Below are 26901 nucleotides of genomic sequence, written 5' to 3'. Positions count from 1 at the left end.
GTGCGATGGGGGACTGTCAGCAGCTATGGTCCCAGCTCTGAGCCTAGAGGCCGTGGGCCCACATCTGTCACCGCCACCACTGGGGGCCTGAGCTGGGAACGAAGGAATGAGTGCAGCAGAGGCTGAGCTGAGCCTGTAGGAACCCTGATGAAGTGTACTGGGGTACTGGGGTGCACCTTGTATGTATTGGGGGGCTGGGGTACACCTGGTATGTACGCAGGGGCTGGGAGAGCACCTGGTGTTACTGGGGGACTGGGGTACACCTGGTGTATACTGGGGGGTCAGGGTGTGTACTTGGTGCTTACTAAGGGGCTGGGCGTGCACCTGGATTGTATTGGGGGAGCTCGGGTGCACCTGGTGTGTACTGGGGGGCTGGATATGTCTTCCATATGTACTAAGGGGCTGGGTGTACTCCTAGTGTGTATTGTGGGGGCTGGGTGTGCACATGGCATGTGCCGGGGACTGCGCATGTACTTGGCGTACAGGAGAGCTGGTTTGTACTTAGGAGGCAGTTGCAGGCCAGGAGGGTTCTGAACAAGGAGTGACAAAATAGATACCCCTTAGAAAGCCCTGCGGTGGAGAAGGATGGATCAGAGGCCAGGGAGCCTGGTGTCTTGTGGAGGTGGAGGCTGAGGGTGGTGGGGATTGATGGAAGCATGAAGAGGCTCCAGGGAGCACACACTGGTAATTCCTTAGGGCCGTTCCAGGGCTCTCCCTGGAGCCTCCCATCTGCCACACTTGGACTTAGGGAGAGGACTGCCACAAAGCAGACGTATTACAGGTGAGACAGGAATCCACCTGGATAGGAGGTCCCAGGCTTTGTCTGCACCCCTCAGACAGGTATGCCCATGGGGGCTCTCCCCAGTGTGCTCTGTGTGAGCTCGTGACCATGGAATTCTGTGAAGCAGCTTTCCCTCTTTCATTATATGAAGTCTTGGGGAGAAAGAAAGGGGGGAGGAAATCATATTAAAAAGCCCAGAGTGAAATGTGGCCTGTTTAAAGTTGCCAAGGGTGCCCAAGAGAGAATCCGACCTCAGGTCAATCTGGTCCAGGGGCCCCAGACCCAGGCCTGGGGACAGGTGGATAGAGGACACTAGATGGGGAGCACATGTAGCAAGCGCTGTCCCAAAACAAGCCACCTGCCTTGCATTTCTCTGAGAGATGTGGAATAAAAAAATATTTCACTTTCTTTTTCCTCTCAAAAAACAACGGTGCCCGTTTAAAGGTAAATAGGTCTCAGGATTGGGAGACACCGGGGCTGGGTGGGGACTGTGGTGGCCTAGAGAGTGGGGCCGCGTGCAGGCCAAACAAGACAGAGCCACCTGGGTCACAGGACATCAGTGTGGGCTCAAGGAGGCCTGCCTGATCCACAGATCCCATTACACAGAGGTGTTAGCTCAACAAGGAGACGAGTCTCCTCTACCTTTGGGCTGTATCTGGGGGTGGGGCCTTCGGAGGTGATTAAGTTTAGATGAGATCACGGTCATGAGGGCAGGGTCCCCATGATGATCCCAGACCCAGAGAACTTTGTTGCTTTCTCTGCCGTGGAGACACAGCGAGAAGGCAGCTACCTGCAAAGCAGGGCCAAAGCTGCCTGTATTCTGTTACAGCGGCCTGAGCTGACTGAGACGGCTTGAATAGATGAGTGAATGGATGAAAAAATGATGGGAATGTTGGGGTTATCACTTTGTGAGGTGTGAAAATGTCTAATCATTATGTTGTTTTGTACACTTGAAACTAATAATAATTTTTAAAAATTTTTAAATAGTGGGAACACTGAGAGCTAGCATTGTGCTGAGTACTTTATGTAGGGTGTTTTCATCCCCCGTTGCCCAGTGAGACAGATTCTGTCAGTAACTCTGTTTTACAGATGGAGAGATGGCGGCACAGAGTGCCTCAATCACACAGAGTGCCTCACAACCAACAATCACCGAGCTAGTATGGGGCAGGCCTGTCTAATTCTCAGTGGATATCCAGTCTGCCCTGGGTGAGAGGTGGGTGCGTGTGCACGCTGACGAAGCCCACCTGGGTAGAGGTGTAGGTGTGTGTGTGTGTATGTGTGTGTGTGTGCATGCGTGCTAATGGAACCTCCCTGGGAAGAAGCGTGATTGTGCATGCTGAAGGAATCCACCAAGGGACAAGTGTGTGTGTGTTTGCATGCTGATGGAGCCCACCTGGGGACAGGTGAATGTATATGCACACTACATGAGTCTACCTGGGGACAAGTGGGTGTGCACATCGATGGAACTCACTTGGGGACAGGTGGGTGCGTGTGTGCGCGCGCGCGCGCGCGCGTGAACGCCAATTGAGCCCATCAGGGGACAGGTGGGTCCATGCGCACACCAAATGTATCCACCTGGGGACAGGTGTGTATGTGTGCCAATGGAGCCCATCAAGTTGAGTGTGCACACCGATGGCACCTGGCCCGACCCACACTTCTTCTGCATCACATTGTGGGGCCCTCAGACATCCCCCAGGAGTCTTCCAACTCACCATTTTCCGAATAGCGGCGTTGGAGTGGTTGGCAGCTGTGGAGATGAGCTCCAAGGACCCTGCAGGAGGAAGATTTAGTCAGGCTACAGAGTGCCTGGTGGCTCCACATACGTCCTGGCTCCGCAATTCTGAGGGTTAGGTTTGCTCTGCTCTGCCATTTCCCATGGGTGTCTGGGGCTACTTGGAAGACCTGGCTGCTTGGGGGATGCGAACCTGCAGACATACTTCATTTGCTAGAGCCTGTGGAGCGGGGGCCAGCACCCCACTCCCTGCGTAGACCCCTGCCTTGTGCTACCTGCTGGCTACTGCCTTGGGCCAAGAGCAACCCCTACCAACCAGCAACGCCCTTCCCGGGGGCCTAAGCATTGCCACCACTTAGTAGCCCCTTCCCCAGAATCAGTTTCCCCTTACTCTGTTGTGGGAACAGGGGCCTCTTCCCAAGACAAGTCAAGGGGGCAACTCTCTCTCTCTCTCTCTCTCTCTCTCTCTCTCTCTCTCTCTCTCTCTCCCTCCCTTCCTCCCTCCATCTCTCTATATCTCTTTATCTCAGTCTCTCTACATCTCTGTATCTCTCCATCTCTGTCATTCTGTCTCTGTCTCAGTCTCTCTCTCTGTCTGCCACCCCATCCCTCCGTCTCTCTCTGTGTGACCTCATCCCTCTGTCTCTCTCCCTCCACCCCCATCCCTCTGTCTCTCTCTCCCTCCACCCCCCATCCCTCTGTCTCTCTCTCCCTCCACCCCCCCATCCCTCTGTCTCTCTCTCTTTACCCCCCCATCCTCTGTTTCTCTCTCCACCCCCATCCCTCTGTCTCTCTCTCTCTGTCCGTCCCCATCCCTCTGTCTCTCTCTCCAACCCCCATCCCTCTGTCTCTCTCTCTCTCTGTCCGCCCTCATCCCTCTGTCTCTCTCTCCAACCCCCATCCCTCTGTCTCTCTCTCTCTCTGTCCGCCCTCATCCCTCTGTCTCTCTCTCCAACCCCCATCCCTCTGTCTCTCTCTCCACCCTCTATCCCTCTGTCTCTCTCTCCAACCCCCATCCCTCTGTCTCTCTCTCTGTCCTCCCTCCATCCCTCTGTCTCTCTCTCCACCTCCCCATCCCCCCGTCTCTCTCTCTGTCTGCCCCGCCATCCCCCTGTCTCTCTCTCTCCACATGGGTTTGCAGCAGGTGCCCCTCCTCCCCCTTCCCAGGAGTCGGTCAGCCTGGTGGCAGCTCCGCTTACTCTCTGCATCCTTCCGGTCTGGGGCATCCACTGGGAGCCACTTCAGATAGTCCTTGAGCAGCAGCTCATAGCGGGGGACCCTCTGAACGGGTTCCAGCATGTGGTGCTGCAGCGTCAGGTTCCCGCACACCTCCTGCTTCTGTAGGGGAGACAGACAGCTTGGGCATCACAGACACGTGCGTGAACCGGGCCCACCCTTACCTCCAGGAGGCTGTCCAGAGCACCTGCACCTTCTGACTGCAAAACACATTTTACAGCAGGGGAAACTGAGACTTGAGGAGACTGAGCACTGGAGCAAGGACCCAGACCCTTGCTGGGCCAGCTCTAGACACAGTGCTGGCTCATTTATACACATCTTTGTAGAAGGAAATAAAAGCTTGGACCAAGACCACCTCCTTCCCTCATGAGTAACTTCCCCACTCACATTCGCCCGGGGGCATGACCTGAGTTCTTTTCCGCACTGGGAAGGTAGAAGCTTCTCCAGCCCTCCCTACGGGGGAGCCCAGGGGGTCGTGCCTAGACACTGCTCTAAGTGCCATCTATTCTCCTCCTAGAAACATGACACTGAGTGTCGGGTGAGGTGGGGGCTGAGACCCTCCCAGGACCCCTGGCCCAGCACTGCTCCTGGGCTCCTGTCCTGTTTCTGGCCCCTCAGTACCTCGTCCAGATCCGATGGGCATCTGCACCCTAGACTACACATGCTGAAAGGAGCCATCATCCACCCTTCGGTGCTCACCCATCGGTGCCCCGCCTCTGCTGCCCTCTCCTCCTCTCCTGACGGATTCCCTGCACCCACGTCTCAGCTGATAGGCCTCGCACAGAATCCACCCATCCCTGCGCCTGCCTGGGGAGTAGCTACAGTCATCCAGGGTGTCGCACAGGCCATCTGCCTCCCCCACCCACCTGCCACTCCCGCCCAGCTCAGGGCCCAGCACAAAAGAGCTTCTAGCTGAAATGAGCTCAGGATGCGTCAGACACAGAAGGTCTGGAAGAGCACTGGTCTGCAGGCGCCATAAAAACAGTAATTTCATGCAAGAAATATTAAGGGAGGTGAGGAGCAGGACATTTACATCATTTCAAAGCAGCTCTCTCCCAGAAATTTATTAACTTATTAACGGGGGGAAAAAGTGACTTCACCATGGAGAGGTCTGCCAGACACTCCCTGAGTCACATACACATCCTCCAGACGGGGGACCACAGGAAGCTGCGCAGCACAGGCAGGGCAGGTGAGGACAAGGCCTCACTCCCGCGAAACGTCTGCAAAGATGCACAACCGGAATTGAGTGTGGAGAAACTGCGGACAAACCCCAATCAAGAGACTGGGCTGTCCTCCTCAGAGGTGACAAGGGCATGGAAGACAAGGAGGGAAGGAGACAAACATGATCATGAACGCCATGTGTGGTCCTGGGTTTGTGGTGGGCCAGAGAAAAACAAAAGGAAACCACCCTGGGACACTGGTGGTACCGAGATGAAGGCTGGGACGAGGCACGTGCCGCTGCGCCAGAGCAAAGCTTCCTGCCTTTGGTCCTAGTGCTGGTTAGGCAGGGGGACGTCCTTGTCCACAGTCGGTGACACTGGGTACATCTGCTACTCAGTCTCAAAGGTAAAAATACTAATCTTATGTGCGTGTGTTTGGAGACAGTAATAAAGTAAAAAAGACAAAATGTTAACAGTTCCCCATTTTAGCAACTTTCTTGTCAATGTTTGAAATTATTTCAAAATAGAAGTTCCAAAAATTTAGAATATGCTTTGGATGGAGCCAAAGCATCCCTGGTGTGTCCATGCTGGGGGTCTCAGAGGACTCCCAGCATCCAAAGGCCGAACCATCCCTGGTGTGTCCATGCTGGGGGTCTCAGAGGACTCCCTGGTGCGGGGCTAGCCTGTGCTCAGAGCCATTCAGCCACATCCCATGCCTGCGCCCACTGTGGACGGGTCTCTGGGGGCAGGGTGGCCTGCTGAGAGCTGTGGGCTGTGCTGAGCCCGGGGATGGAGCCCTTCCCAATGCACACCTGACCCAGAGTCCCAGGTCTGCCCCGGGTGTGGGGCTGTGCTGGCCAGCAGCTGACTGTGACTTGAGCCATGCCTGCCCACAGCAATCCACTGGTCATCCCCACGCCCAAGTGTGGGGTCATAAGGGCCTGTAGACCCGAGGATCTGGTCTGCCAGGTGTGGGCAGAGAAGGTAGCTTGTGCCACAAACGTCAGAAGGAAGCTCACAGCCCAGCACCTCATCAGGTTGGGGGCTGTGTGAATATTAACATCATAGTCGCTCCAACAAGAAGCAACAGGTCCCCAGGAGAGGCCCCCCTTCATGCTGGAGTCTAGAGAGTTGTCCCTGGCTGGCGCATGGGGAAGCACACGGAATGAATCCTGATTTATCTTTTCTTCTCTTATTCTCAGAATAACCAAATCAGATACCAAATGGCCAATGAAAATTAGATTTCAACTTCCTCAACTATAGCTTTATTGTTGTTATTATTATTGTTATTATGATGGAGAGGAGATGTAGGGGGAGAAAAGAAAAATAACAAATGCAGGCATCTTGGCTGAGGAGGATAGCTGGGCCAGGGGCAGTTTGGGTCTGTGAGGCCCTGGGGGTGAGCCCACGAGCCTCCCAACAATTACTGTGCCACTCTAAGGGCAGTGGCCAACCAGACAATGACCTCTAATAAAACCATGCAGGGCACAGGCTTCTTAGGAAGGGAGGCCATGCTGTAGCTCGTGTCCTGGGAAATGGGGCTTTGTTCTCCTCCCTCTGCCACCCTCGACAGGAGTGCAGAACCACAGCGCCCACACTAGCCTAAACCTCCGTACTTAGGATGATGCCCTACTTGGGGCGACCCCAGCAGCCCTGCAGCTGAGTGACCAGACCCTGCAGACTTGGCGATCATGCGCCCTCGGTCTCTGGTAGCTCAGGACCGTGGGTCAGCCACAGGCACAGCTTGGAGGAAACTGTTCCATGGGGAGAGCTGGGAGTGCCAAGATGTGAGTGAGCGGGGAAGGGCTCAGAAGGTGCGGGCAGCAGGGAGAAGGGAGGACTCAGTGTCAGAGCTGTCCTCCCTGGGGAGGTACAGGGGTGCTGGGCACACTGGGGGATCCAGGGCTGCACCCTCAGAAAGCACGGCTGACCTGAGGACAGTGGATCTGGCAAAACACAGAATGTTATCGAGGGGTCACCCCAAATCCAGGCCTGGCCTCCAAACACTCGGCACAGTGATTCAGTGCCCATGCACCCTCCAGGGTACATTGAGGAATGTGTGTGTGCACGTGTCTGTATGCATGTATGTGCATGTATGTGCATGTGTGTGTGTGTGTGTGTGTGTGTACTAGTGATGTTGGGACAAGTGGCTAACTAATCACAAAAATAAAACTAGATTCTTACCTCATACCATAATCCATCTGGACACTATTCTGGGATAGCATTTTTAATTTTTAAAATGAAATCATACATTATAAAAAAACATAATTTATATAATTTGGGGAAGTGAAAAAATGCATTTATAAGTATTACTTCAAAGATTTTTTAAAGCATTACTTTATTTAAAAGTTGACAAATGTGCACCTGAAACAATTTAAAAAAAAAGAAAAGGTGGTGAATGTGGCTAATTAAAAACCAAAAATTTTCTATAAAAAATGAAAGATCAATGAGAAAAAATAATTTGTAACACATATGACAGTAACAGCTAACATTCCTAATAAATAAAAGCCATGTGAATTAATAAGAAAAAGGGCAACACGACAGAACACAAGAGCCACCCAATGTGAACAGGCTGTTTGCAGACAAAGGGAAAGAAAAGAGCAATGCCACATTTTCCCAAAGGTCTGCGCTAGCCACTGAGGGGCACGTGGAGGAAGAACTGGTGTTCGGATCCAGCTTCTATCAAATAATACAAATGGTTTGTGACGATACAGAGCATACAACCTCTCTGAGCCCTGGTTCCCCCACCAGGGAAATGAGAATGATGCTTTGTCTCTGGGAATTATGTTAAGACTCAAAGCATCAGTAGAGCAGATGGACACATCCTATAAGGGTAATAATTTTCCCCACATGAACCCACGAGCCCAGTACCGTGTCCCTGAGCCGGGGCAGGGCCCTACCTGGATGCTGTGCACGACGTCCCTGAACAGCAGCGAGCGCTGGGTCCAGGCGCTCACCAGTCCCATGGCCCGGTCAAAGTTCTTGACGTACTCTCCATACATCTTGAGGAATGGGGCCAGCTTCTGCAGGATGTCCCCAAGCCGAGGATTCATGTCCCTTTGTGGGGGGGTGAGATCATCTGAGAAACAACTCAGGTGAGGAGCTGGGTGGGATGGGACTTCACCAGGAGGCTACAGGGTGGAGACCTGACTCTTACTTCTGTGTGATGAGAGCAAATGGGTCACACTCTGAGCCTTAGTTCCCCGCCTGCCCTCCCCCACACACACACGTTACATGGGGTAGGAAATAGTGTGTTACTGAGAGGTAGACGAGAGACCATGTAACACACTTCAGCAGTGCAGGCACAGAACCAGTGCTCAAAAACAGGAGGTGTCAGGAATGGAGCTACTCAAATGATTGGCCACAGTTATCTAACAGAAGCAAGGAAACTCCATTTACTCCTTTCAAATGAGCAAAAGTTAGGAAAAATGAGACGATCCAAGGCTGGTACCATCAAGGGAAAGCTGCACTGTGCGCTCTGACAGTGGTCTCCACAGGGATGTGGAAGTAAGTTTCAAGAAGCATAAAAATATATTAATAACCTGGCCTGAGAACTATGGGAGCATTGTCCTAAATAAATCACCAAAAAGAAAGGCAAAAGGCACACACACAGAGCCATCACTGCCACGTTACTAGAATTGTGTGCTCAGGTATTTAACTCAAAGGCCCACCGCCTGTGAAGGTGGGCAGGCAAGCCACTGGGCTCCTGTGTGTGACCACACCAGGTGCCACATGGGCATCTGTGCACTGACAGTCTGTGTAGGGCCAGAGTAGAAGACCCATTTCTAGCCGCTGTGGACTGTCATCCATGAGGCCAGTCCAGTCCTGAGCTTTAATCCAATGGCCTTGGGGACACAGTATAACCTGCTCTGCAGGTGCAGCTGGTCCCTCTAAAGATCTACAACCTGACGCATTGCATGGCTGAGACTTACAGGTGAGGGACACACCCTGGCCAGCCACAGCCCCGTGCTTTCTCTGGCCTCTCCCAGTGCTGCTGATGTGGCAGGGGAATGGCAGTTGGATCAAGCCAGGTCTGCAAAAAGGGGAGACAGCAGCAGCCACAAAGCAAAGCTGCAGCAGTGCCCAGAACTTAGCAGGAAACACGTAAGGAGGAGAATGGTCGTGCGGTGCCATGCCTGTGGTGTTAATCAGGCAGCCGAGCCAGCCCTCTACTAAGAATGAACAGAAGCAGGAGGAGGACAGGAGGACAGACCCCCTGGGGCAGCAGGAGGATCCACGGTGCACTGTTGAGGGGGCAAATCCAATTTTAAAAGCAAAGGTGGAGTATCCACTAGCAGGGAAAATGAACTGACCAGCAATGTTTGCTAGCTGTTCGGTGCTTGCAGACATCAAACTCGTTTAAAATCCCACAAAGCCCTGAGCAGATATTAAAGTCCCTTTGATTTTCAGACAAAGAAGCTAAGGTTAGGAGACATTAAGTAGCAGTGAGACCAGGTACCTCAGGGTGGCCCAGGACCTGGTGGAGAAGGAGCCCAGGGCACCATGAGATAGGCCTCCCAAGAGTCTGCCTAGACTTAAGGAAAACAAAATCCAGATTTAGAGGCCACTTGGCAAAGATAATTGGAAAAAATTGCCACGACTGAATCACCAGGACCCTCAACTACCAACAGTATTGGAGACAAATTCCCTGGTCAACACCAGCCCCCACTTCCTGTGTGCTGTGAGCCACACTCACCACTCCTCCGTGATCCGTGTTTGAAGCTCAGGCAGGAGGAACTGCCCGTGGAAACGATAGATGGAGGAGATGTTAGAGAAGATGCCTGTGGTGACTTCTGAAGGAATCCCTGCTTCCGTCATCCGGGTGCAGAAAACCTGGGCACACAATGGTCACTGAGTAAGGGTCACCACAGATGGGATTGTGCTTCTGCTGCAGGTGGGAATGTTCAGGAGACGCTGTGACCACTTCCTCTTTCCCTAATAAACCTCTCAGTTCATCAAAGTGGCTCAAACAACCTTATGGTCTTAAAGCAAACTTACTTATGGCTAAGGATTGGGGTTGAGGCAAGGACAGTTCCCTCCAGATGGGGACAAGCCAGCTTTCCTCCATCTACCTCTCATGGGAAATGGAAGGTTCTGATTTTCTTTCTCTGCTTTGTGAGCTACAAACAGAAGCAACACCTTTCATCACCCTGGTTTTCTTTGGAGTCTTACTTCTTGTGCTCATAAATCCCATGTTGACATGTGAATGGAGATAGTGCCACCCACATTCCCAACTACTCAGGCAGAAAGGTGTCCAGAGGCCACTGACATGCTCAGATAATGTGACTGCTAGGAAGAAAGGTCCCTGAGGGGACTGAACAGGACCTTTGCCCCAGAGCCAGAAGCTCTGAAAGCAAAAAGTACATGTGTCTGGAGGATACTCAATTTGTCTGACTTTTAGTAGTCATTGGTGTTTCAACTATAAGGCCTAGCCAATGCGAAGATAGGGAATTTGCCAGTGAAACTGCCCACTGAAATGCTGGAAGTGGACCAAGGTGTGCCCAGCCAGCAGGGCTACCTGGTCTAGCAGGTGCAGCCGCCTCACGTAGGTCTCCTCGGTGTGCAGGAGCTCCTGGGCGATGTGGAGCAGCTTCTGGGGCTCAGAGCACTGGGGAGAGAAGAGCCACAGCTCATCTGGGGAAGATGAGCCTTGACCAGGCAAGTCTGACAAGGGCTGCACATTGTGCACCAGGGATGACTAGGGGTGGAGAGGGGCCAGAGGAGGCTGCTGGGACTGGGATGTGGGGGCTCAGTTCTCAAAGATGGAATCTCTAGGGAATTTCTGGGGCAGGCACAACAGTCTCTGACAATCCCTCAAAAGCATCTGCAGCCCAGAGATGACTTTAGCTTCCTGCCGCTTTGATGACAGAGCAGCTGCAGCAGCCACATCAAATATATTGTGGAGTGATGCCAGCAAGATGGCCGACTGAAAAGCCACTGGCCCTTCTTCCTCCACAGAGACATGGAGTTAACAACAATATATGGACCAGAATACCTCTGTGAGAATTCAAGAGACCACAAGAGAAGCTACAGCTCCCAAGTCAAGAAGAGATTCCCACAAATGGGTAGGAAAACTGGCAGCATTTGGCATCCCTTTCATGTCCTTCTCATAGAGCATAGCATGGCACAAGTGGAAGGAAACCCCCTATATGGGGTCTCCTCCCTCAGGATGGAAACAAAAGAGTGAACTGTGCATCCAGTGTTCTGACTTGTCTGGGGGCTGCCTGAGGGACTGGTTTCTGTTTTGTTGGAGTGTTGACATGACCAATGCCAGAGTTTAAAAGCCACTGAAAACAGAGGCAAGAGCTGATGTTCTGCTGGCAGGTGCCAGAAGAATGAAAAATCAGAAAAGGTTTAAGAGGTACTAGGATCTCCAGCCAGGTTGACTGGTGGTCTTTGCCTGTACAAAGCAAGCATGCAAAGACTGGAGAGGTGGTTGTTTTCCAAATGCCCAAAGTCCAGCAAAAATTACAAAGAAACAGGAAAACATGACTCAATCAAAGGTAAACAAACAAATAAACAAACAAACAAACAAAAAACCCCAAATCCAAAACTCCAGAAACCAACCCTAAAGACAAACAGATCTATGAGATGTCTGGCAAAAACAAAACAAAACAAAAACAAACAAAAACGTGTCATATAGATGCTCAATGAGTTAAAAGAAAACACAGATGGATAACTAAACAAAATCAGAAAAATGATGCATGTACAAAATGAGAATATCAACAAATAGATAGAAACTATTTTTAAAAAGACCCAAACAAAAATTACACAGCTAAAAAATACAATAAATGAACTAAAAAAAAAAAAAACAAAACTCATGAGAGGAATTTAACATCAGATTTGATTAGGCAGAAGAAGATGTCAGTAAACTTGAAGATAGATCATTTGAAATCATCGAGTCAGAGGAGCAAAAGGAAAAAAGGAATGAATAAAAGCAAAGAGAAACTAAGGGACTTGTGGGGCACTAACAAGTAGATCAATATATGCATTATGGGAGTCCTAGCAGGAAAAGAGAGTGAAGGGGGCAGAGAGCTTATTTCACAGAATAATGGTTGAAAACTTCCCAAATCTGAGTAAAGAAATGGATATACAAATTCAAGAAGCTCAAATAACTCCAACTAGGATTAATCTAAAAAGGACCACACTGAGATCCATTATAATATTTTTTTAAAAGAGGGGGATGATACATTTAATATGTTAAAAGGAAAAAAAAACTGTTAACCAAGAATACTGTACCAAGGAAAGCTGTCCTTCTAAAATGAAGAAATTAAGACTTTCCTAAAGTTGAAGAGTTCATTACCACTAGACTTGCTCTACAAGAAATGTTAAAGGTAGTTCTTCAAGTTGTGAAATGGTAGACAGTAACATAAGCTATATAAAAATATAAGGTTCTCTGATAAAAGTAAATGCATGGACAAATACAGTAAGTGTACAGTTGTAATTTTGATACATTGAATTTAAATGATAAAAACATTTAAAAACTATAAATATTTGTTAATGAGCATAGAATATATAAATATGTGATCTGTGACATCAGTAACAGAGGGACAAGAAGGGGAGCTGTAAAGACATAGAGTTTTTATACGCGGTTGAAGTTATCAGTTCAAAATAAAATGTGAATTACTTTAAATGTAAATTGGTTAACCCCCCAATCAAGACATGAATTGGCTGAATAGATTTAAAAAATAACATCCAACTATATGTTATCCACAAGAAACTTACTTTAGATTTAAGGACACGCATAGGCTAAAAATGAAATGATGGAAAAAGATATTTCATGCAAATGGTAACCCAACAAGAGAACAAGAGTGGCCCTACTTATGTCAGACAAAATAGAATTTAAATAAAAAACTGTTATAAGATACAAAGAAGAACATTATATAATGATAAAAGGACCAATTCACCAAGAAGATATAACAATCATAAGTATTTATGCACCAACCCTCACAGATCCTAAATATATGAAGCAAACTTTGACAGAATTGAAGGGAGAAACAGATAGTAACAAAATAACAGCAAGAGACTTCAATACTTTACTTTCAATCCTGGATAAAACATGCAGACAGAATATCAGTAAGGAAACAGAGGACTTCAACAACACTGAAGCCAAAGGGACCTAGCAGCTATATACAGAACACAGCAAAATATGCATTCTTCTCAAATGCATGTGACACATTTTGCAGGGCAGACCATGTTAAACCACAAAACAAGTATTAACAAATTCAAGAAGAGTGAAATCATATAAAGTATCTTTGCTAATCACAAGAGAATAAAACTAGACATCAATAACACAAGAAAAATTGGGAAATCCACAGATATGTGGAAATTAGACAACACACTTAAACAAGAGTCCAAGTCATGAAAGAAATTAGAAAATACTGTGAGAAAATGAAAATGAAAACACAATATACTAAATTTATGGAACCCAGCAAAAGCAGTGCTGAGAGGGACATTTTTACCTGTAAATGTATACATGAAAAAGGAAGAAAGATTTCAAATCAACAACCTAACTATAACTCAAGAAACCAGAAAAACAAGAACTAAACACAAAGCAATCAGAAAGAAGGAAACAACAGAGGTTAGAGCAGAGATAAATGAAATAGAGAACAGAGAAACAATGGAAAAATCAACTAAGAATTATTTTTTGAAAAGTTCAATAAAATTGACAAACCCTTCATTAAAATTAACTAAAAAAAAGAGAAGACTCAATATCAGAAATGAAAGAGAAAACATGACAATTGATGCAACAAAAATAAAAATAATAATTAGAAGAGAATACTATGAAAAATTCGATACCATAGAAGAAATGGATAAATTCTTAGAAACATACAACCTACCAAGACTGAATCACAAAGAAATGGAAAATCTGAACAGACTAATAATGAGTAAGGAGATTGAATAAGCAATTTAAAACTCCCAACAACAAAAAAACTGGTGGCTTCACTAGAGAATTAATGCTTCCAAAAGATTGAAGAGGAGAGAACATTTCCAAGTTTATTCTATGGGGCCATCATTACCTTAATACCAAAGCTAGACTAAGATATTACAGGAAAACCATAGGCCAATATTCCTGATGAATATTGATGCAAAACTCCTCAACAAAATACTAGCAAATTGAATTCAATAACACATTAAAAATATCATGTACCATGTCCAATAAATAAAGGCATTTATATCTGGAATGCAAGAATGGTTCAATATACGAATATCAATCAGTGTAATACCCAACATTAACAGAATGAAGGGGGGAAAATACATGAGAATCTCAATTGATACAGAAAAATCATCTGACAAGATTCAACATCCTTTCATGATAAGAACAGTCAACAAACTAGGAGTAGAAAAAGGAAACTAACTCTACATAATAAAGGCCAAATTGACATGTGTGAAGACCTGCATCACCTCCCTATGTCAGCACCCTCCCATTCTACCTTGTTGGGGGACATGATGCACAAGGTCCCTGGGCTTCTGGTCCAGAGCCTCACCCCGAGAACTGGGCCAGTGCGTGTTGAACCCCATGACAGAGAAGAGAGACCCATTCCCACCAGCGGCAGAGTAATATGACCTTTTCATGTTACCGACACAAAGACTAGGGCCTTCCCCAGCAAGCGTCTGGTCCTGGGAGCATCCCAGAGCCTGTGTGGGCAGGATGGGGCCAGGTCTTGGGTCTGCACTCGCCCCCAGGACCTGGCAGACTGAGGCAGCCAGCTTCCCTGGAGCACACCTTGAGAATCAAGGATGGTGGGGCCTGTGGTAGACACATCGCTTATTCATTTATTTTTTTTAATGATGTTTTGACTTCTAGGGGCCTTGCTTAACCTGGAGGGCCTATCACTCCCACAGACAGCTGATTCCTGGATGTAAAGGACCTGTCTGCAGGCATGTCTTTCATATGCAAACCAACCCATCCAGGGCCCACATGCCAACTACCTCCATACTTGCTATTCCCCATCCTCCTGCCCTAATCACCCAGGTCTGGATGCCAGAGCAGAGCCTGCAGAAGTTATTCAGACTGGCCAATCCTAATTTTGCTCGGCTGCCCCACCTGTACCTTCCCTCAGAAATCACAGAGAAGGCTCTTGCCCTCAGTTCCCCCACCTACTCGGCCTCCTGACTCACGCTGTGCCTCCCCACCTGGCTCTAGGGGGTGGCATGCCCCTCCTCTTGGGAAGTGTGTGTAACCAGCTGTCTCTAGTGGCCATCCTCTCCTGACCTGTTGGCCTCACCACACTCAAATAGTGATAAACCTAGATTAAAACTGAACCCAGCCCAGCCCCAGGAAATTGGCTCACAACGTGCAGGCACACGGCTACTCTTGGCCTCCCAGCCTATCTCCCCCTGCTGCCATGTTAGCCAGCAACCTCTGCACTCAGGAGCCTGCAGGCCTGAGCCGTCTGTCAGCACCGGGTTCATCTGGGGACCCAGTTATTGCAGCTCATCCAGCGCGTTCTCCCCTGCACAGGCGGTCTCTCTGAGCCAGGGGCTATCTGCTCTATTTCCCTGTCCAGAGCCCAGGACGCTAAAGGGATGCATGTGAGCTTTCTGTCAGGCCCACCCAGCACTCCTCGACCCAGGTGCTCTCCTGGACGCATGCCCAGGGCGCCACGCATGTGCCCAGGCTCTCTTCCTGCCTCTGCCTAGCCCATGGACAACTCTGGGGTTTCCCCCTTCATAAAACGGGTGACCCTCACTCTGCCTTCCTCAAAGGGGTTCTGCAAGGTAATCAGCAAGCTTGGGCAAAGGGCACTGATATTGGCACTGTTACCACTCAGACTGATTGCCAGGCCACCCTGGGGTGCGGTTCCTGTGCCGCTGTGCAGCCGTGGAAAGCAGGCGCAGGACTGAGGTCGGTGAGAGGTGTCGGGGTGCTGGCTTGCATGGTCTGTCCCCAGGTCCTGCCCACCAACCCAGAGAAGGGGCCTCTCCAAGTGTGGTGTCTGTGTGGGCACCAGATAACTAGCACTGTATACCTCACCCCCCCCAAAGGAGCCCTGCCTCCCCAGGCAGGAGGGCAGCCTACCTTGGCTGGAGCCGGGTCTGCGCCGGCCCTTGGGGAGCTGTTCTCCGGCTCGGGCTCCTCACTGCTGTCCTCACCCATATCGCTGTCGGCCTCTTCCCCGGAGGCGTTGCTGTCTGGGGCCATCTCTGGGTGCAGCTGCAGGAGGGTGGGGCCCAGGCCTGCCTCACTGTCTTCTTTGCGGGGGAAGGGCTCACAGGCCATGCTACAGGATGGGCTGGCAATCCCGCTGTCCCGGTTAGGGTTCTTAGCATGGCAGTTCGGCTCTCCCATGGAGCCCATGTCTGGGGGGCCATCCCCCACAGCAGCCCGACCACTAGGGCTCTCAGAGGTATGGCCCTCACCATGGGCTCCAGGCCTGACGGGCAGTGCTTGGAGCTTCCCCGGGTCTGTGCTGGGCAGATCCAGGGAGAAGCAGCCAGGCCCAGCTCCTACCCCACCCGGGGTGGCCATGGGGCCCAGGGCTGTTGAAGACCCTCCTCCTGACTCCATCCTCAAAGCTGAGCTCTCTGAGCTCTGTGGGGGAGGCTAAAAGGAGGGATGGCCAGGTTGGGGGTGCTTCCTGTCAGGGAGAAATGAGCACAGTCAATGCCAGCTAGGCCGTGGACCAGCCCACGGGTGTGCCTCCCCAGAGAAAGTCAACATGAAGGAGGTAAGCTAGGCCTTGTGTGAAGTGAACAGCCCAGCCAGCTTCAGCTGCTCCTATCTAGTCAGACTTTTGGGCAATGGCTAATGGAAAGCACTGCATTTTAGTAATAAATTTCTTCTACATAAAAAAATGAAGGAAGGAAGAGAGAGAGGGAGGGAGAAAATGAGAGAGTGAGGAAAGAGGGGAGAGCGATGGAGGGAGGGGAAAAGGAGGGAAGGGGAGGAGGGAAGGAGGAGTAGGAAGGAGGGAGGAGTGGAGAGGGAGGGATCCTAGACTATGAAGCTACCTGCTGTTCAATGAATTCAAAATATATGTGCAAAATAGGAGCGATGACCGTCATGAGCACAGTGGATCGGGTCTATAACGTGCTTTGGCATCCACACTGCTTTTTATGCTATGATGTGGCTTTGAGGTGAGGCAGGATCCCCATCAAAACACCTCCTCACCATCACTGCCACTATCCGTCACACTGGTGACCAGGTTCCTTCTAGAGAACCCGGGGCCAGAGGGGCTTTGCCTCAAATTCCTCTTCCCCACTTGCACTGGAGGACATGCCTTCATATCCTGCCTCACGTGGAAGCCCTCTGTGAGCAGAGGCAAGTTCAAGTGTAATTCTAGGTGCACAGAGAATGCACAGGATGTTAGCTTACAAGGGTCAAGAGTGGTACTGGCCCAGAGTGAGACTGACATTCTCTGACATCTTCCTCTTAAACCTGCAGTGGAGCTGTGGAGGAGGACAGAGTCCAGGAGCGATAGTCACTTATCCCTGAGGGACAGGCCATTTACCTGATGCCCACAGGCACCCGGTGAGGTTGCTGAGCTGGTGGGAGGGTACCTGGCTCCCTGATGGCCAAGTTCCAAGGGTTTCAATTGGCCGTCCCAGACCACTCTCGGGGATTGAGGGGATTCACTGAAAATCTCTTTCTTGTCCAGCAGGTTTGAAGCAGAGTAGTTCAGGAGGTTCTACAACAACATGAAAGGAAAATGAAAGCCACTTTCTCCACTGGCACTTGGAGCAGCCAGGGTGACAGGCCCGGTTCTAAATAGAGAGGGTGGAAGGGCGTGATGGACCCCAGGCAGGTGACAGGGCCTGTGGAGTGAAGGCAGCACGCTGCTTCCCCGGCCCCAGCACAGCGGGCACCTGAGGCAATGGCTGGGAGTGTGCGGCAGCCCCTAGGGCCCTGGTTTGAAGCTCCGGGTTCAGAACCGAGCTTGTCCCTGGCCATGCAGTGCCCACACCAGGGAGGCAGAGCCCACCAAGTGCACGGAGAGCCGGCGGGCATCACCACGCACCTCCCAGCACACACCCCACACACCTCGCTGACGCCCTCCCAGACACACTCCCTGCTGTGCTACCAGGAGCTGCTTCACACACTCCCCTCCTCACTCACTAAACAGAGTAAAGAACCATCTATGGAGATGCAAGTCTCACACCCACAACCAAGAGGTGTCCCAGAGTCTGCCACTCACACATCACGTCACCGGCAGAAACGCCTCGGGGCAGAGCTCAGAGGGAAGTGAAGCAGGAGCCCAGGTGGCCGAGCACCAACTCCAGCTTGTGCGGCAGCCTCCTCCCCTCTCCTGCGGCCAGGCTACTTCTGAGCAGACCTTTCTCTAAGCGACACCCAAACCAGCGCAGAATACACATGTATCATTGGCCACTGCCACATTCTTAACAAGCTTAATGGGGAGAAATATTAAGATTTCTAAACAGAAAATACATGGTTTGCTGCATTCTTCTCATAGCACAGGAGATAAACTCAAGTTTCCAGAAATCAGACATGACAGAGCAGTAAAAATATGCCAGCTGGAATGTGGGCCATGCACTCAGCTTCAGTGTGTCCAAATGCAGGCAGTTGGCACCAGGCTGAGCCTGCGGCAACCCCACCTCAGGCTCTCCTACTTTTCTGGTCAAGGGGCAGTAACAGAAACCGGAGTTAGTCTCTTGCCTAAAATAACCCAAACCTGGATAAAACATATAAAACAACAGCTTGAGAGATACTCTACACTAGGCAGAAAATCCCCATGCTCCTAAGAAGTGGTAACCAGTGTAGTGTACTCTCTGTCTCCCCAGCTTTCTTCCCGGTGAAGGGGACCCCAGGTAGACACCTGAGTTGAGAATCCAGGAAGACCCAGGCAGCTGGAGGTCACAGGGCAGAGCATTGGGGCAGAGAGCATGGCACAGAGAGAGGAGAGTTGAATAGGGCCCTCGTGATGGCTCAGCACAGGTGTGCAGAAACCACAAGCCTGGAGAAAGAAACTCCTTTGAGGGTGGAGGGAACACCAGCTGGCATTCACACAGGTAGGGCACATGCCCATCCTCACTGGCCCATGGGCCAGGTGGGAAAGCCCAGGATCCACAGGGCGTTAGAGAACCTGGATGGGTCTTGCCTCAGTGTGGGGAACAATTCGCCCTACAGTGATCTCTGATCCGGTCCTACCTAACTGATGTTGACCAATCTTAACAGGAAGCCCATCTGTTTATGAGCAACTCAACTGCATCCCTGAACCATGCTCATGAACAATTATAGGGACACAAACATGTTGAGTGCCCAACAAGGTGAGATTTACAGTGTCTAGCACCCAGTCAAAAATTACCAGGCACACAGAGGGCAGGAATACACAACCACAGTGAGGAGGAAGAGTCAGTGAGGTGACACTGACCTTTAGCTGACACTGAACTTGGATGTTAAGGTAGCCATGGTACCCACATTCCATCATGTTCAAAAGGTCAGCAGAGATGTGGAGGATATAAAAAGATGTACACCTAACTCTGGAAGTAAAACCCACGAAGTGTGAGATCAAGACCCACTGGAAGGGACTGATGAGAGATAAAACACTGTGGAGGAATTACTGAGTTAGGAGAGACCACAGGAGGTCCCCAAGAGGACAGAGCAAGAGAGACTCGGACGGAGACAGAGACAATATTAGTGACATAGGGAAACTTCAAGCAGTGTAATATGTGTGATCAGAGTCACCATATTTAACTGAAGTCTCAAAGAAGTGAGATAGAAAAATATTTGAGGAAATAATAACCAAAGTTTTTCCATATTTGATGGAAACTATAAATTCACAGATCTAAGAAGCTCAGTAAATACCAAGCACAAGAAATGTTTATATTTAAACATATTTCCACAGAAAACTCCAGGCTTAGACTGTTTCATTGGGGAATCCTATCAAACATTTGAGGAAAAAATGATGCCAACTCTGTACAAACCTTTTCAGAACATTCAGGAAAAAAAGAATGCTTCCCAACAATATGGGTTAATCTAGAAATTATGATGCTAAGTGAAAGGAGACAGATAAAAGAGAAAGTACCTACTTGCTTCCCATTTACATAGAATTTTAGGAAATTCACACTAATCTGATGTCAGAAAGCAGACCAGTTGCCTGGAAGGAAGGGTGGACATGGTGAGGTGTGGGGTTTACAATGGAGCACAGGGAGCTTTCCAGGGGTGACAAACATGCTTACGATCCTGACTGTGGTGATAGTTTCACAGTGTCACGTATGTCAAAACATCAGATTATACACTTTAAACACGCAGTTAATTGTGTCACTTATGCCTCATAGAAGGTGATACATCTGAGTTGTGTGAACTTGGGGAGTTGCTGACATTCCCCAGTATCATTTTTCTTACTACAGAAGGGACAATGAATCACACAGAGGGTGGTGGTTAGGTGTATCGCAGGCCCACAACCTGGGGAGGCACGAGCAGGGCAGAGAAGAGGGGTGCACACTTCCACTGAAGGCCCTTAAGCCCTGACCATTTCATCTTCCAAGGGCTTTCGTGCAAGGGCAGCCAAACAATGCTTGGCCAGACAGGAGAGTCCAGGGCTCGGGGAGCAGAACACAGGGTTGAGGAGGTCTTGGAGGGGGAACGGCCGAGACCACCCCGGTACGATTCAGGCAGCTGAGGGACGCAGCCCACGGCCTCCCTCAGCTCAGGGCTGGTCTCCCAGCTCCCTTCCCAGGCCAACGTGAGCACCAAAGCAGGGCCAGGCCAGTTCCAGCCTCCCCTCCACACTGCTCAGGAGAGGAGGGGCTGTGCACAAATGCTCACACAAACACACATACACACCTGCCTCCACAACACACACATGTGCACACATCCAAGTACATATAAACACACAGTCTGGCACACACACATACCACGTGCCAGGAGGAATGCTGAGCACTTTTGGGCCATTGCCCAGTCACAGTAACTGAAGTGGGTGCTTCAGACGAGGGCACTGAGGTTGGTCCTGGCCACACACTACACTGGAAGGAAGTAGCCCCTGGGCCCCTCAGACATGCCTCTCTCAATCCCTTGACTGGGCTCTGGGCTCATGTGAACCCCCAGGGCTGGGGACCTGTCACCACGCGGGTGCCCAAGAGCTGTTATCTGTTCTCTCTACCTGGACACTCAGCTCTCCCTTTAGAAGCCCTGAGCAGCCTGAGCCGAATGAGGCTGGCAACTGCCTACCCCAGGTGAGCCAACCCCACGTGAGCTGTGCCTGCTGCAGGATTCAGCCAGGGCACGGGACCCTCAGCGCCTGAGGCTGCCATCACCCAGCTCCACGTTCTGCCAGACATCTTCTCGGGAGCAGTGCAGGAGCCCTGCTAAAACCGCTGTCATACTCGTCTCACTTGCTGCCTGTCACCTGGCACCCTGGAAGTCTCACACAGGCAGGAACCTCCCCTATCTGGTCACTGATATGTCCTGGGTGCCCTGGCACACAAGGCCCCAGCTGACGGCTCATAGCAGCTGCCAGAGGAAAGCCTGAGAGAGGAAACCTTTGGAACTTTCCCAGCACTGTCTGGCAATAGCCCCAGAGAAGCCCCGAGTGAGAGACGCCCAGCTGTGCCCTGCCAGCCCCAGAATTGTAAGATGACAATGCTCAGTGTGTTGCTCTTTACTCCACCAAGTTCAGGTGGTTGGTTCAGGTGGTTCAGGAGGTAATTAAATAATTCTGCAAGTGCCACAGGGCAACACCAGGAACCCCTGTGTGGCACACATCTGCATACAGATCACATACTGGGAGCTGACGCTGCAGAAACCGAGGCCATGTCAGCAGTGAGAAAGGCCATGCCAGATGGAACGGCCAATAACCAGTTAGCAAAGCCGCCCTCCCTCCACCGTCAGGATCTGGAAGCATGATACTTGCCTTGGGGCCTCAGCCTGAAAAGTGCTCTGGCTGCAGCTGGTGTGGCCCGGGGTATCCATCCTGTGTACTGAGAAATCGGAGATGGACGCAGGTACTGCGAGGGGCCTCATGCTTCGGGATGGAGGTCAGTGGGACCCCCCAGCATGGGAGGGGGCACCAGGGCAAGCTGAGTGGGGAAGAAAGGAGATGGATCAACACAGCAACCTTTCTGCTTTCTGGGACCTCCAAACAGTTCACACCATCACTTTCAAAAGTTACTGTTACTTTGAAAACTGTATCAGTGATGGGTCCTTTTTAGAAAACTTAGGAATTATGAAAAAAGGAAGTGACAGTTGCTGGCGTGCCTGTGAATGGACAGATGCCTGCAGGCCAGACCGCCAGGTGGGAGTCCTAACACTCCCAGGGGTGCTGCAGCTTTGCTTAGACAAGCTGCATTTGTTTCAACACCAAATCCCAATATGTAGTCACTGTCCTCAGGAAGGCATTTCTTCCAGAAGAATTGAAAGCAAAGACTTAAATAAGTAAGTGCACACCTATTTTCACAACAGCACTACTCACAGTAGCCAAGAGGTGGAAGCAACCCATGTGCCGTCAACAACGAAAGGATGAACAAGTGAGGTCTATAACTCAATGGAATATTATCCCGCCTTAGACAGGGAGGGAATCCTGACACACGCTACACTGTGGATGAACGCTGAAGACACGCTCGTGAAATACGCCAGTCACAGGACAAACACTGCATGATTCTACTTATATGAGGTCCCTAGATTAGTGGAATCCTAGAGACAGAAAGTTAAAGGGTGGCTGCTGGGGCTGGTGGAGGGAAGCGGGGGTGTTATTGCTTAAAGGGACAGAGTTTCTGTTGGGGCAAATGAGAAAGTTCTGGAGATGGATGGTGGGGATGGTTGCACAACAAAGTGAATGAATTCAATGCCACTGAATGGGACATTTAAAAATGGTTTAGGTAGTAAACTTTGTTATGTGTATTTTACTACAATTTTTAAAAGCTTTTAAAAAAAGAAAGCATTGCGGAAAGGTTCTCATCAGAAGTTCTGTGAGTTAGCGCCAAGATGACAGTGACTCAAAAGCACCTAAAACTTACTCCCCATCCCACGCCTCTGGCCCCTGGGCCTCAACCCGGGCCTTTTCTCCACACACCCACCTGGAGCGCACGGGCTGGCCTGGATCTGGCACTGCCTGTAATAAATATAGGATGATTTCCTGGTTGACTGCATCCCAGAGACTCTGGCGCCTCTCCAGGTGGCACTCCAGCAGGAAGGGGGGATGCATGGAGACCCCTCCTGCCCCAGAGGAGACCCAGCCTGGAGCCTGGACTCCTCACTGCTCTGGCCTCAGGCTGTCCCCTGGGTCCCTCAGGCACAACAGCCCTCATGGACTGCACAACAAATTACAAGCCCTCCTTTGTGAATCTAGGGAGGAAGCAGTGCAGTGGCCCAAGGCTGTGCGTCCAGCTGATCGGTTTCTACCACTTACGGCTGGGCATCCAGGTAAGCTCACTCTCTCCAAGTCTCTGTTTGCTTGTCTGTAAAATGGACACAACATTCCTGTGAAGTCCCTAAAGCCCCATGCAGCACACAGCACTGCACACCACCCCCTCCAGGGCCACGTCCTGTGTAAAGAGAAACACGGCCCTTAGTGTTGCCTGAAGCTCCAAGGTCCCCGTCACAGGGCCTGGTCAGCTCCCCGCAGTAATGGGCACTTGTGCCCAAGGCTGGAGCAACAGAAGCTCCGATGACAAGGCCATGAAGGCACAGGGGGTGCTGTGACAAGGAGGCCTGGCGCATTGCAGGACGGGCTGGGGTGCTTGGGAGCCCGCCCACTGTTCCTACTTAATTCTTTCACTTACATATTTACTTACTATTTTTCTTTTACTTCCTATTTTTACTTTCAAGTTTTACATTTCCTATACTTATTTTGTTTTGTTTGTTTTTATTGTCCTTTCATCTAGAAGAAGTATAAACACTGTAGTCACTTACCATTGCCATATAAATAAAAAGCAACTATAAAAATAAAATCACAACCTTTAAAATAAAAAACAAATCCTTCCTGGTCCAAGTAGCTAGAGGTGTGACAAATCAAGCCGAATTTTAGGGGTGGGCACTGCAAAATTCCTAGAGTTTTGCTGTATATTTGAAATTTGTTTATAATAAAGTTTTAGGGAAAACTTTACCCCTGCAGCACCCACACTTGAGGCAAAGGGAAGGGAGGCCCCGTGGGTCCATTCTTTCCACGAGTTCAGCCTGACCTCTCCTGTTAGCCACCCTGGGCTCACTATGTAATTCTGTCTATTTTTGATTATGTTGGATATTTTTATACATAAAGAAAGTAATGAAATGAAACAAACGGGAACCTTCCGAAAGCTTCAGTCGACACTGAAATCTGCCACTCCCTCACACACATGCGGGCTCAGGCTTCTCAGGAGCCATCTCAGGGAACAGCCTGGCCATGGGCATGTGCTACCTTACACTCCCTGCTCCCCACACCTGTCCACTCCACTCCCCACCAGGATGTTGGCCACACACATGGAAACCACACTTCCTTCACATGGTCCCCACACAGGACCCAGTAAGCATGTGAATAAATGAATCGATGAATTGAATCAACATGTCACACAGCATTTATTTCCCTTCTAATGTGTACTTTTCATACACAAACAAAAACGTGCTCTGGCTGAGTCCAAATTTTGAAAATAAAATATCCAAATGGAGATTATGGAAGGTCAAACCCCACCTTTTAGAGTCTGGCCTGGCTGCCCCAGGACGTCTCATTTAACTGTATGGCACCCCACCAGGTTATTCCAGTGAAAGGGAGGCCAGAGGGCAATGCACCATCCCAAAGCCACACACTTGCACTGCATGAGTCTCGTGTCCTAGGCACTGACAGACTCCGTGTGGGCCTCTAAGTACCCAGGACTAACTTGTAAGGTTGCTCATCATCCACCTCACTGTAGACCTGGATGACCAGTCATCACCACACATGGGAGCTCAGACAGGGGAAATAGGGTCCCAGACAAAGGCAACAGCATCCCAGAGGGAACAGCATTATACACAGAGGGAACAGTGTCTAAGAAAGAGGGAACATGTCCCAGACAGAGGGAACAGCATTATAGACAGAGGGAACAGAGTCTAAGACAGAGGGAACAGAGTCTAAGACAGAGGGAACATGTCCCAGACAGAGGGAACAGCATTGTAGACAGAGGGAACAGCATCTAAGACAGAGGGAACATGTCCCAGACAGAGGGAAGAGCGTCCAAGACAGAGGAAACAGCGTCTAAGACAGAGGGAACAGTGTCCAAGACAGAGGGAACATGTCCCAGACAGAGGGAACATGTCCCAGACAGAGGGAACAGCATTATAGACAGAGGGAACAGCATCTAAGACAGAGGGAACATGTCCCAGACAGAGGGAACAGGACCTCAGACAGAGGGAACATGTCCCAGACAGAGGGAACAGGACCTCAAACAGAGGGAACATGTCCCAGACAGAGGGAACAGCACCTCAGACAGAGGGAACATGTCCCAGACAGAGGGAACAGTGTCTCAGATGGAAAAGTATCCTAGGCAGAGGAACAGCACCTCAGACAGAAGAAATAGTGTCCCAGACAGAAGGAACGGCACGAAGGCAAATAAGCCAAGCCATCTGAAGAGCTGGCAGTGTGCCAGGTGAGTGAGCGCAGGTGAGAGAGGTAGGAGGTGGGGCTTAGTGGATAGAGCCAGGATGGATCTCACAGCTGTGAGAAGATGGGGCCATGCAGGTGAATGACATTCCATTCAGGTCGGGGTTTCACACCTGTCCTAGGTCAGTACTGCCCCAAGACTACATTTTGACTCCCACACTCACCCCCTTTACAGCGGAGTGACAATTTTCTCAGCTGTCAGTGGGGGTTTCAGAGCCTACCTTAGGCAAGTAGCAAGATGCAGAGTCATGTGCTCCAGCCACCAGACCAATGGTCACTGTTCTGAGTCAAGGGCCACCCCTAACCCAAGCTCACGTGGGACCCAAGGCAGCAAAGCCCCACCCGTCATCTGGGGCCTCATCTCTGACCTTGAAAGATCAACTGTGGTCCGAGCTTCTGTGAGTACAGGGCACACAGTCCTGTCCAGAATCAGGGGCCACTGCATATCAGGAGGTGCTCATCTTTGTGCAGGGACAGACGTCAGCCCCAAGCAGCGGAACTGGGGCCTCCTGCAACTACCCAGCTGGGGACAAACCACTTCCTGCCTTTGCACCCGTCTCCACCCAGACCCAGCAAGCTGTCAGGCCCTGGGGGTTTAGGTTTGGGCCCAGCTGGGCAGCGTGCAGGTCAAGGTCCGGGGCAAGCAATGGGGTGCTGTGGGCCTCAGGCCCTTTTCTTGTAAGAATGGCTGAGTGAGGGCCCCTGGTTGCTGTTCGGGGGCCATGCCCTGAACACAGCATCCTTGTAGCACAGTGCTCACGTCAGGACCCTAGCACCACTTGGCCCTTCTTCCCAGGCAGGAGAGCAAGACGGTTGGAGCAGCGGCCCGAAGTCGCAGAGCTGGAGCAGGGGCTGCATGCTTGGCCACCGCCTTACATTGTTATGGCACACCGTAGGGTCCCAAGGAGGCCCTGGTGGGCTCGGCCCTCTGTCCCTGTCATGCTGCCACAGACAGGTCCTGACTGTCACTATCTAAACTGCAGGTTACAGAGGAACTACATCGTGTGGGAAGGCCACAGCCAGCTAGGGACTGTCTAAGACCATCCACCCTGCCTTGGCCCAGGTAAGGAAGACCCACAGAGCTCCGGGCCTGGGCGACAGGAGTGGGGCCAGGCACGGGCAGGTGAGCCGTCCAGGCTGAGGCGGAATCGCCCTGAATGCTCAGCAGCTGGCACCCCAGCCCCTCCTAGGCTCAGGGTCATCCTTGCTAGAGCCTGAGACATCCAAACGAACCCCAACACTGTTCTGGCACTCAGCGTTTACCAAGGATTCTCATGCCTGCCATTCTGTGACGCCCACAATAACCTGCCTTTTAACAAACAATGTCAGGGGCACCACAGGGAGACAAAGGTACACAAACAAGACACCACTCAGCACCACCACAACAGCTTCCTGCCTTGAAGACATCTGTTCCCAGCAGCTCCTGCTCTGAACGGCCCTCGACCCCAAAAGCACCCCTTATAAGACCAGCGCAGGCTATCT

General features: G+C 50.5%; 1 protein-coding gene across 10 annotated transcripts in view; it reads right to left on the bottom strand.

The window, feature by feature from the left end:
* FGD3 (FYVE, RhoGEF and PH domain containing 3) overlaps positions 1–26901 on the bottom strand; it is a 38863-nt gene that overhangs the window by 11895 nt on the left and 67 nt on the right. Inside the window, exons 2-9 of one of the 10 annotated variants that reach the window (XM_081065158.1) lie at positions 21724–21889; positions 17365–17541; positions 15933–16491; positions 10428–10517; positions 9606–9742; positions 7810–7966; positions 3713–3851; positions 2494–2552 (exon numbers count right to left, since the gene is read on the bottom strand). In XM_081065158.1, coding sequence (XP_080921284.1) covers positions 2494–2552; positions 3713–3851; positions 7810–7966; positions 9606–9742; positions 10428–10517; positions 15933–16421 — 1071 coding nt within the window. In that variant the 5' untranslated portion in view covers positions 16422–16491; positions 17365–17541; positions 21724–21889. Of the gene's footprint in view, positions 1–2493; positions 2553–3712; positions 3852–7809; positions 7967–9605; positions 9743–10427; positions 10518–15932; positions 16492–17364; positions 17542–18048; positions 18232–21723; positions 21890–26901 lie in introns of those variants that run through there. The other 9 variants (XM_081065162.1, XM_081065164.1, XM_081065166.1 and 6 more) reach the window with 9 other exon arrangements.

The sequence above is a fragment of the Rhinolophus hipposideros genome (genome assembly GCF_964194185.1).
Source record: "Rhinolophus hipposideros genome assembly, chromosome: 11".
Taxonomy (NCBI): domain Eukaryota; kingdom Metazoa; phylum Chordata; class Mammalia; order Chiroptera; family Rhinolophidae; genus Rhinolophus; species Rhinolophus hipposideros.
This window is presented reverse-complemented; position numbering and strand designations above follow the sequence as displayed.